This window comes from Centruroides sculpturatus, unplaced genomic scaffold (assembly GCF_000671375.1).
Source record: "Centruroides sculpturatus isolate CEXI.00-Female unplaced genomic scaffold, Cexi_2.0 scaffold1261, whole genome shotgun sequence".
Lineage (NCBI taxonomy): Eukaryota > Metazoa > Arthropoda > Arachnida > Scorpiones > Buthidae > Centruroides > Centruroides sculpturatus.
Genome location: NW_019385587.1, coordinates 134291 through 147061, shown reverse-complemented (window position 1 = coordinate 147061; position 12771 = coordinate 134291). Strand labels below are relative to the sequence as shown.

At 34.5% G+C, this 12771-nt stretch overlaps 1 protein-coding gene across 1 annotated transcript; it reads right to left on the bottom strand.

Moving 5' to 3' along the window:
- Positions 1 to 6305: 6305 nt before the first annotated feature.
- LOC111640368 (interferon regulatory factor 2-binding protein 2-B-like) lies at positions 6306 to 8783 on the bottom strand. The gene is made up of 2 exons (XM_023386385.1): positions 8718 to 8783; positions 6306 to 8119 (listed from the first exon to the last, which is right to left on the bottom strand). Exons 1-2 carry the CDS (start codon positions 8722 to 8724, stop codon positions 7473 to 7475), a joined length of 654 nt encoding a protein of 217 aa, XP_023242153.1. The 5' UTR covers positions 8725 to 8783; the 3' UTR covers positions 6306 to 7472.
- Positions 8784 to 12771: the final 3988 nt, after the last annotated feature.

Sequence of the window (12771 nt, the reverse complement as noted above, 5' to 3'; positions counted from 1 at the left end):
ACAATAAGAAATCTCTTAAATTTAGAAATCACACGATCAACTCCTACACGTTGAGATAAAAAAAGAAAATACTGATACTTAGTTTATTATAGTTATAATAGCAGGAGGGATGCAAAAGTTGATTTATACTTGTGAATTTGAGAAATACAGGTGTTTGGTGTCCTTATTATGCCTTATTTGTAATTTAATTTGTGCATAGAAAAAAAAATTATTATTATATTTTCTATGTTTTTCTTTCCCGCATATTTTTTCCGTAATAACAACTGTACATATAGTGATTCTTTTATAAAATTTATTTATTTACAACTCTTAAAACGTTTAAATGCCTTTTTTGAAATATTTAAAATTATTCAAAACTTTATTTTCAAACAATTAAATCATTTTCATTTATTAGTGTATGTATGCTATATAATGATTTAAAATGGTGTTATAATTTCAATTGTTTTTAATGATAAATTACTTTTATATAATTTAATATTTGTATTGATTTAATTGATATAATTATTATTTTTTCAATTATTTGAGTTAATAGTTTAGAGAATTTACGTTATAATAATACAGAGATAAGCAATTGAAATTATTTCGTATTTATTTTCTCCAGTTAATTAATGGAATTTTTTTTTAAATCCATTAGTTCTATTGTGTATTTAGTACTGAAAATAAGCATTTACATTATATATTAAGCATTAATTATTTTAAATTATATATATACGTGTTAATTTACTTCTTATTTTATACAGCTGTTAATTCAATTAATATATTTTCATTACAAAAGCATTTTTTAATAGAAAGTGCAGCATCATTATGCTTATATAAACAGTTACTGTAAGTAGAGCCCTTCAAAACTGTCTGAATCATTTGGAAATTTTTATCCTCACGCTTGATTTTGCAATTTTTCAAAGTGTATATTTAGACATACCATTCAGGTCTTAACTCTTCGATGAAATGAAGTTTAATTTTGGTTTCACGTAACAAATATAAATAAATAAAATGAATTTTAAATACTTGTTGTGCAAGGATATTTAAATGAAGTTATAAATTACATATATTCATAAATCTGGTGATACAATATATATATATACCTTCTTAAAAAATAATATTATATTCTTATTAACATTGCTAAATCTAGTAAAAACTAGTAAATAGCCAGGACGATAATTACATTTTAAAAAATTTTTACAAGAAATTTAATGGAAGAAAATACGTGGATTTTTCATTATTCAACCTTTTTACAGCTCGGGAACACAGTCTTATGGCAGAGTTGACCAATTATTGTAGGCTCTTATCCGCTTCAATATGTTAAGACGTGTAAAATAAATTTTTCTTTGGAATGGCTAAATCTTAAATGAAGAATTTCTGTGTTCTCTTCAATTAATTTCCTGTAAAAATTTTTAAAAATTACATTCTTACTTCTCTATAATGATAAGTGATTTTTAAATTATGAAGTATTTAAAATATATTCTCTGTAGTTAGAAAATCTACGTATCACTATAGAAAAGTTTTCGTAAAACATAATTACGAGCATATTTTAATGTCTTTGTCATTACTGTGCATAAGCCAATAGTTAGTCTCGATAATAGTAGTCATTTTGCATTTAAATAGCCAATCAAATTGTTATAAAATTGATTTAAAACTTCTTTCTCGACTGGCATACGAAAATTTAGTACATTATTTAAGACTAGATAATCGTTTTTGGTGTATATAATGCGTGTTTAATGAGCCATTCTTTGCCTAGTTGATCTCCATTAAGACTGTTATTCTAGAACAACAAAGGCATCGTAATCATCAATGTCTGTATTCCACCATGATAAACCCATTTTAAGAATTTTTAAGAACGAAATAATATTGTGGAAACGTGGAATAAATGATGCATCCAATAAGTTAATTGCATGCAAATGTGAAATAAATCAACGTTGGTTGTGTTTGAATGCGATAACGGCAAATTATACGTGATTGAATTTGCAAGGTTACACATTGCTTTCATCCTTCGGACAAATTCAAGGATTAGATTTTACACGGTAAAGTCTCCATTTTGCTAATTTTAAAATAAATTTCTTAATAATGCGTAAAAAATAAACCAGTAAAAATATATAAATAATAGTTATTATATAATACAACGCATATTAACATTTATTTGTATACAAGACAAAATTTCAAAAGGTAAACTTTATCGAAAAAATAATTTGATTAAAAGTAATTTTATTTTATTCTAACAGATGGCACCACCAGTTAAAAAAGCGATGTATTTTCAGTGTTAGGAAAAGTTTAAAACAAATTCAGGATCATTTAAAATGATAAAAGTATAGATTACATTTAAAATTCAAAGTTATTTAATTAAAAAATGTGCGAATTTAGATATTCTACGAAAGATAAATTTTCCTTTTATCATATTTATGTATTTAAATGATAAAAAGAAAAATGTGAAATGATAATATAATGCTTTATAAGCGCATCCTATATCTATTAATTTAAAAAATAAAAGAAAATAATTAATTTATTTTACAGGTAGTAACTCCGTGAGACTAGTAAGAACCGCATTAATTTAACAAAGGTTACAATTAAACAAATAAAATTACACACGAGAAATTCGGGGAGGTTCTTTTTGCTACTTTACACTGTTTAAAATGAATTAATATTTTAAAATGATTATGTTTTGTGGTAAAGAATAAAAGCAAATACGAAGTTATTAACCCCATCCCGGGGTAATTAAACTTAAGCATTTTATCGAGACGAAAATGGAATAGAAACGCAAACAAATACGTAAGAGCTAACAAACATAAAGCTCCGGTACTTTCGGTATCTGTTTGTTTAAAATCCACGCCACGCCATCTACCGGTTGCAGCAACATAAAAATCACACCACGGTTCCAAAAACGTTACTCCCCGATAAGATATTGCACGCATTCTCTTTTGGTATCTGCTGCCGATCCGCCGGATATTCACGTATATCAGCGCAATGACGTCAGCTTGGCAAGTATCCAACATCGATGCCCGTATCTGTCAGCGTGGTAAAAAGATCACGTCACAAACAAGTTCCTGTAGTACATGCAGCCATGACTCAGCCGAAGATCGGGGACACGCACATGGATACTAATGCCACGTCCACTCTTTTCGGGACTGATTAAAGCTTTACGAAAATAACTAGTATTATCTAACTTAAGACCGACAAACACACGACTGACCGGAGATTAATTTTGTGACCACCTCTCTGACCTTTTACCTAATCGTTTCTAATCTGATACTACTGATTTATTTTATCGATTTGGAAGCCGAAAAAAAAAGGTGTAGAGTTTGTGTAATGTATTTCCGTGTGCGAGTAGATGACATCATCTTCGGTTTTCTTCCTTCTTGTGTTTTTATTCTGTGATGAATTGAGAAAATAAATTAATTTAAAATTCATTTATTCCGTTCTAAAACTTTTTTTTTTCCTGTATTTTCGAGAAAAATGCCAATGGCCGTGTGTCACATTCGTCCCATTCCCAGGAGAATTCTTCAGACAGACACGTAGGCACCTTGTGATGTGACCTCCTAACACCGAGAAGTATCTAAGAAAAAAAAAATTCTCCCTTGTCTGTTCTTAACTATCCTCCCCGTTCTGGCCTCTTAGACCCGAGAAAGAAGGGTCTATTACCATGTTTGGGAGGGTAAGTGTGTTTACGTCTCGCTACACAAGGACAGATCAGAGGCGGACATCATTATCGCGCCAATGTCTGTTATTAAAATAGAGGAAGAAAAAAAACGCGCGGACGTGCTATGAATTTATTAATAGACATCGTAACTTTAGTTCTGTTCTCTAAATTCAAATTCTTGCACAATACCTTATTTGTTTTCTAACCTGACCTAAATCGTGTTACTCTAGTGTCTTTTTTTGTTTTAAAATCGTTACGTCACTAAACTATAAAATGATATTTATTGTTACTAAAAGTTAATTATTTTTACGGCGGTGTTCTCTTTTCTAATTTTAATTTTTTTTAAATATTATCCAATGAAACGGCTCCGTTTCAAAAATATGTACCGACCGAAACGTCACGTAGGAATTAACCAATGGGAAGATGCGGTAGAGGTAGTTATTCACCACGTGCAGGCGCTTTCGTTCAAGGTCATCAACACGCAATCAAACGGTTGTGATGTAGAAGTACGAAGTCTCGCATCCTTCGATAGAGGAGGCACTTGTTTGTCTAAGGGATACGACCTCGCTGTTACTTAAATTGGTACGAGGCGAGACAACAAGGTGATAGGTTATCGTGTGTGTTTAGCACGTGATCGGACTACCAATGATACGCCGGGGAGAGAGATGATATCACACGTTCGGTCGCATAGTAACCGCATCTGCAACGGAATCGATTTTGCGCATTATTTCGGCCTTTGTTTATCAATTAACTCGATTTATGCGTGACAGATGTCCGCTTTACTAAGTTTACTTCCTTCTCGTTTGAAATATAACGTCGGCAGTTCAAGGTTCGACCTTCTCCATTCACGCGGTAGGCGACAACTACGTGACGTCACCAGGCGTGTTCCATTACAACCGGGGAAGGTCGCCGTCTGACGCTTACGTGCATTGCCCTCTGGTGGGAGTTTCTAAATCGATTTTTTTTGTTTTTTTTTGCCTCTTAAAAAATTTATCGAAGTTATTCGCGAATTTTTTTGCTTAGTTTTATGTAATAAAAATATAAAAGCGTATTAATAAAATAGAAGAAAAATACGGCATCAATTTTAATTGAATTCGTTGATTTATTCTTTGTTTGATGTTTGTTATTAATCGATTATTGCAAAATTCATACGGCGTTCGTTTATCAATGTACTGTACCTATACTTGCACTTAAAACTGATTACTTTCTGACCGAGCCAAGTTCTTTTTATAAAATGAGTTATTAAGATAACGGTGACGTCACGTATTTTTAACCATCTTCCTAATTTATCTACGTAACATAAATTCGAATTTTACCTTGCCACGTGCCAAACGTAAGAAGAATTTCCAAAGAATGGGCCAAGTTTTAGTTAATAAAAATAAACGAAATTTGGAACGTCAGGGTCAATGGCATCGTTGTATTCGAAAATAAGTTTAGATTTCTATCTCTACTTTTAAATTTTTGATATGTTTATTCCAACTTCAGACTCGTAAATTTAAATAGAATTTTTTTTTATGGTAATTACATTAAAAAACCCGACGATATCGATAATTAAATACAATGAAGAGATTACCAGGCATCTTACTAATATCAAAACATTACCTTTCGCGTTAGAGAGGGGCATTGTCGAATTAAGAGTTTCTGTATAAGAGGTAAGCAAACCACCGAAAGCAAAATATGTCTTATATAAATTCCCGAAAATTCAATAATATTTTACCTGAAAACGCCTCATCAAACATTAAAAAAAGCGATAATCTTTCTACGGGCCTTGTTTAGAAATAATGCAATGACATCAGTTTACCGAGAAGAGCGCAATTGCCACAAAATGCTTCCTTGGAAATATTGACATCATCAACCACACGATCAGATCTCGAAATCCCAGGCGCACCTGGTCACCCTCCCGATCAATTTGCTTCTGGTCACATGACGGCATTCCTGAGTCATCTATTTCGGTCACCGATCGTGAGAGAAATCTGCAAGAACGTGGAGTCACGCGTTGCAATCGAATTGGAACGGCTAATTCATCATCTTAATTCGAATGGTCGTGACACAAGCAATCCGTAGGTCACGTGACGCAAATAGTTTTTGGATAATACCAAGAAGAAAAAAAAAAAATATATATATATAAATCTTAACTATCAGATAACGTCGGTAACAGATAGGTAAATTATTATGCGCCAAGTATAAATTTCCAACATGTTTCCAATATATCTCGTATATCTATGCAGGTATAATAGTTTGGTAAGCGTGTCACGTTCTACGAATTTGCACAAGAGATAAGGGCAGGAATGTGTGCTTTCTTGTAACCGAATTTTACGTAATTATAGTTTACCTTCGGTTTCTTCGAATTTATATATTTTACCACGAAAAATATTCTAGCGAACAGTGTTTTATTTTTGGTTTAGTGAACACTATTCTACTCACATAATTATATGGCAAACATCCAAAAAAATACGTCACATGCATCTAATACGCGCACGGAAAAAAAACACTCAATTTTACCGTTATTTATTATTATAAAAATACCAACGTTTAAAAAAAAAAAATACTCTAATGTTTCGAATTACAACGGTACAAGTTAAAAATCGAGTGATTTATACGTACACGTGTGGCCGGTATAGTAAATTACACACTTGAATTAAAACGCGAAGAGGGAAAGAAAAGAATTGTAAAGCAGTCTCTTGGCGAAAGAACTGTCATTTTATTTACAAGACGATATATATATAAACACGTTCATCATTGTCATCACATGTGAACATCGAATACAAGAGAATTCCCCAGTTTATCATTATTTTTTCCTTTTTTTTTTTACTAAAAACTTGACATACATAACACAATAAAGGGGAAAGACTCGAACATAACTACACCCAACAGCTTTATTACCGTTATTTATTGGCTTTTTATGTTTTGAGACCAGACGAATCGAGTTTGGGACACGGCGATCACGTGACTAGCGAGACGACAGAGCTGCCTCCCCAGTGAGAAACGGAAAAACACTCGTACACGGCAACTGTTACGTCAGTGGTCGATATTAAACCGGAGAGATCGATTTTCTTTTTTAATTCTAAAATCTCTCACTTCGAGAGGTATCGAAATACTCCTATAGACAACAACGCCTTTTAGAGGGGGTGTCCAAAAAAAAAAAAGTAAAACATCTGTACAGGTGAGAACGGGGACGACAAATACCAGACACTTCCGAGACGATAACAGTTTATTGACGGAGTTTCCCAGAAAGATGGAGGGCGCACGAAGATTTTTTTTAAATAAAAAAAATGGCTGCCCGATTGCTCACGAACACGTAAAAGCGATTAAATCCGTCAAATGTAACAACACGACATTCAAAAATTTAGCGCGACTGGACGTAATTTGTTTTTCTTTGTATCCTTGGTCGCAAAAAGAAACGTATGGCTGACGATATACATGCCGAGGGATGGGGGCACGACGAGAGAACTAGAGAAAGATAGATAGATAAAGATAGATAGATAGAGAGAGATTTTAAGAGAGAAATGTATATTGAGAGAACACGATGACCTTTTTAATATCTCGCGCATACTTCCGTAACACTTCAGCATTCTGCCGGCCGGAACTGCAAAAAAATCGAGTTACGGTGTGTGTTTTTATTAATTCTTTCCCGTCAATTCTACTGTATATTGTACGGCGTTACGACTTTCGAGTCGAGCCGAATTTTTCACCCAACTTCCGTCCGACTTAAGTAAAAATAACGGAAGCGGATGGAGAAAACCGTAAAATCGAAAGCGTTATCAAAGCACGCATTTCGCATGGGAATTACGTGTGTGCCGTTGATATTTTTTTTTCAGACCAAATTCCAACGAGGATCTTTTTTTTAAGTTTCGCGTTCTTTTTTAATCTTGAATTCCTCGCCCAAGATGGTAGCGATTTCGCCTTGCATAAAAGCCCAAGGAACGTTAGATCCAGCCAACGGGCACTTTTCGCCGCTGGGACAGTAAACTTCGTTACCGTTGGCCGCACCCTGACTTTTGATGCTCTCGCGCGAACAGGGGAAACAGAATTTGTGGTGCGGTACCGACGGACATTGGACGAAATGTGTGTCTTCCAACCTCTCGTTGCACAGGGTGCATTTCAGGGGAGCGGCCGGAAGGGGTGCATCCGCGGGAGCGGTGGTAGACGGGACGCTAGTTGTTGTGGTGATGCTTTCAGAATCGCCGGTGCCCACGTTATGGCGGCCGCCCGACGGGGTTTTTTTGCCGGTGGGAGGAGCCGTGCTATTGGGCGAATGGCGGGATGTGGCCGATGCGGGCCTGCTGTTACTGTTAGTGGCCGTTTGCTCGCTGTTACGCGGCGATCCGGGTGGGAGATTGTCGGTGACAGACATCAGAGATGCCATGGGTGATTGTCCGTTCTGAGTTGGGCCCGAAGAGCTGCTGGCATCTGGCGGAGTTGTCGTGCAGTTGCTTAATGGCGACACGGTGCTGGCCGATGTGGTGCTGACGTTATTGATGGCATTGAAAGCTGAAAAAAACAAGACAACATTAAAATCACCAAACTAATACGCTTTCCGGTATCGTTTAATCCCCAGAGATTCGAGAAATGTATACAATTATCTGCAAAAATTTAACTCCCAGCCCGTAAAACAGGATTTAAAACTTTATTTTGATTTAAAAGGAAAGGAAAAATGCGCCTATCCTGATATTTTTAAATGACGATTATTTAGCAACGGCGGTTAATTATTAAATGCAATAAAATTGCCAGACGGACAGAAATAATAAAATCGGACGAATGCGGTGCGATAAATTAACCAGGTGCGTGGCTAAAAACAAATATTATTAAATGCAACAGGTTTTTCACCTGTTTAAATACTTGAAATTCTTTGCGCCGTAACACTTGCGCTTTACCATGCCGTGGCAATAAAATGGGTCTTAAGCGAAACTTTTATTTTTCGACACCTTCTAAAATATAAGTGTCGGTTAATAATACAAAACTGTCAGTTTTACTGGCGATTGGTGGATTATTTATGCACGAACATTTCGAAATTCGAGTCTGGTCTCTGCCGGCGCTTTCATTTTGCCGGTTAAAAAGCCGAGAAAACTCGATGCATTAAAATAATTACCGAGCATGCGCGAATTCCATAAGACCACTGATCCTAGATTCGACCTAAAAATGAGAAGAAAGAAAGAAAGAAAAAAACCAGNTTCGATTTCCATGTCATTTGTTAATTTCGTATTTTTTCACCCCCAAACCTGTTTATTTTTCTAAAAGGACATATTCTATAATATATAAATAAAATTCTTCACTTTTATCCTTAGATATTTTTACTTGGAAGATTTATATTATGCAATTACGAAATATTTTGACAAAGATAGAATCACCGATTATAAACTGTTCGTTATCCGTCAACATTGATCTATCGATACGTAGCGGTGAAGAAAGAAGGACGGATAACGTATCTAATAATGACGAAATTACCAGCGAAGAGAACGTTATCGACTAAAATAATTAGGAAAAGTCGAAAGAAGGAAAGCAAGAAAGGAAGAGAAAATAATCGTCGTCGTCGTCGTCGTCCTCTTACTCTATAGGCTTGTATTAAGCGCGCTCGATACGTTTCGGGCATACAAACTAAATCAGATTTCTTCCATAATTAATTTCAAGGATAGATCCTTATTCGAGAATTCCGTTCTCATTTCTCTCATTTATATTATCGATACCGGAACGAATAAGAAAAACGTTCCCTTTTATGAGAAAGTCCTTCGTGGTCTCGGAACGTGTTCTTTTGTAACTAGTTTTATCATCGTTTTTATCGATACCGCAGTTTACACAAGTTTTAGAATAGGATATTTATCAGAATTTAATTCAGAAGATAGCGTTATAATCTCCAAGTGCGTGTTATTTTATTTTATTTTTTAAAAATATCCGGACTGTCTGATGTCTGGACTTAATTCGTCCCATGTCCCTGAAGTAAAAATAATTACGGGTATAATTTTTATAAGATCGTTAATAGCGTAACGCTTATTGCTTTATTAATAAATAAAATTTTACGGTGCAGACATTATCAAAACGGAAGTGATTGCATGACCTAATTATCCTGCAACAATATACCGTGCAATCTTGTTTCGCTCGACTTTTATAACGAATTCGATACCGGATAATACGATACGACCACTTATTCTGCCAAGGAAATCTGATACGTGTCGAGTAAGGGGCATGGAAATTAAATCATAATTTTCTTGGAATTTTTATAATGTAAATATAATTAATTCGTCGATAATTCTCACTGCATTACTTTCGTTTTTTGTTTTTCTTGTAGGCCAAGAGGAAGTTTTTGTAGCAATATTTGTCTTATGGATACCTATCCCGTTTGATTTATCGCATGACATCAGATGCATTATCGTCTTTAATGACTTTTATCTTTAAGAACCAGATAGTACCGACAACATAAATTATCAGTAGTTGCAAAATACAAAAATTGATTAAAAATAAATACTGTTTTAATATTTTTCCAGTTTTTTTTATCTCTCCAAGATAAATAGTTAAATACACATACAGTATTCTGCTTCTGAATTATGTTAAACCAGGAAATATACAGACTATACGCATAAACTATATATACGTTTATATATATATAACACATATATATATATTGCATTGTTCGAATTGTTTAAAACGCTTCGAATTACCACCCCTTTATATAATTGTAGGTTTCGTTCTATATCGGTCTCAAATTGGGGGGGGGGTTATATAGAGTCACGCTTTGATTTTCGCCCTCTAACGATCAAACGGTCATTATCCATTTTCCTTTTTTTTCACAGAAAGTAATTGTTCGTCAGTTCGACGACCGTGTGACGTCACCGATTTATCTGACGTCAGGTCAAACCCCAGTAACCGGCAACGTCACGGACTCCGAGTTCCTGTCGATCACGTGTCGCATGCATTCATTCTACGTTACTTTTTTTTATGGTGGGAAAAAATGAAAGATGCGTTTTTTCGAATTTAACGGAGTATGGCGAAATAAACGAGGAATAAGAAAAATTTAGAGATGGTTGGAATAACGCCAAATTAATCTTAAATAGTTACTGCTCTAACGGTTGAGGAGAATGACGAAACGAAAATAGTCCGTCGTACGGGATATGTGGTTGATAATACGACGTATACATAGAATAGCATGCTGCAAATTCTTAGAAACACGAGCAAAAAGATACATATATATATATATACGTATATATGTAAACATTCGTGTGTGAGTTGATGTCGAAAGATCTCCACTACGATGTCCTTGTAAATCTTCGGCAGGTGTTTTTTTTTTCTTTCTCTCTTTACGAGTGGATGGCTGGTGTTTACCACATCATTGACCACCTGTACCGTTTCAAAATCGGACTTATAAGAGAAATAATAAATATTGCACTAGAAAAATGTCGTGGTAATATAATTAATTTTAAAAAATTGCCAAAACATCATTAGCGTAACGCGTGTATTTTTAAAAAAAAAAGGGTTATTGACCAATCAAACGTTTGCCCACCATCGATGACGTCATCGCACCGCATTGCTACACCGCGCGTGCTCTAGACCCATCCCGCTTGCGTGACGTCACGGCAGAACGCCTGCACCGAATGACGTAATCGTAGTTTGGCTTGCAGGATGTCGTACGACCTTGGTGGCTGCGTTTGCCTCCGTTTGTTACTATGGTTCAATGCTATAAACTGTATTTGCTGGATGTAAACAACTTTTTTCTTGTTCCTTTTTTTAATATCCTATTCTCAAATTACGCGCGTTACATTATTGCCGTGTTATGACCAAAGTAGAAAGGACTACATAAAATTCTAATTATATTTAATTTCGATCGACAGAAGATCGATTTGTTATCTGTTTCTGCCCTTTAAATGAATGAAAAACATTTCTTACGTCTTAATACGACTATTTATAAGCAACTACGCGTATACTTCTCGACGGGGAGTTTGTTAGTCTGTTCGTCCGATTCTAAATGTACAAAAACTTCGGCAACGGATTCCTGACGTCATTTAACATGTCCCCCGTCACGTATCTATTTAAAAGAACAACCTCGTACTGGTTTTTACTGTTAAGAATGTATCTAGAAAGATGACGTAGGCAGCATACACTGTGTCGAGGGGCGTTGTGTTTTTTCAAAAGCTAACAATCTTCCTACACACGATTTAATGCTTTTTAACGTTTTCTTCTTTATAATCTATATATACATATATATCTTTATAGAGTAACCACAGTTACGATGACGTCCGGTTAGTTATACAAATAAAGTATTAAATGTCTACCTTAAATCTGAATGTTCTCCAATTATATTTAATCGATAGGAAACGTATAAAACGTAATTTCTATGACGTTTAAACCCATTTTTCTTGTATGTATGTATATATATATATATATATATATANTAAACCATGATTTATTCTAAAATTTAGTTCTGTAATCACTCCTTGCAAGTTTATAGAGCATCCTCTTGTATGTATGTATATATATATATATATATATATATATATATAACGTTGAAATAAACGTTTTTCAGAAGTAAGCGGAGTGGATAAAGATATATCGATCAAAAGAAAAGTTCTTAAATGTTACTTGGATGATTCTCATTTCTTCACATTTAGGAGGGGAGAATGAGTATCACGCACCTTCATTCCTTTTTTTTTGTAGCTCCTTTGAGATAAATATTTAAAAATTAAACTTCGTTGAACTTGTTTGAGTAACGAATTTTTCCTCAGGAAATGTGAGAGATAGATACAAACATTGCACTTCCTCTTATAATTGGAAATGACGTCACGACAGGAAGACTACAAGTCACGGATTTCCAGGATGCATTTTTCTTTTTCACCCCAATCGGATTATTTGCCAATTCTGAATTTTTAATTTTTTTTAATTAAAACGACGAGACTCGAACCGAAAATAAATAAATACGTCATCGCAGTCTCCTCGATAAAATTGGAAATAATTATTACCATAGCAACAATAACAACAATAGAACGGTAAAGAAGAAGCTAAAAACAGAAGGAAGAGAACGAGAGGTTTAGAAAAACTGCAATAAAGAGCGCACCCTAACACCTAGTAATCTAGAAAGATCAATTGGAGACCGTAACTCGAATTTTTCTTCACACATTCCGAGAAAGATTTGCAGAAACGTTCTCCCTATCTCGCGG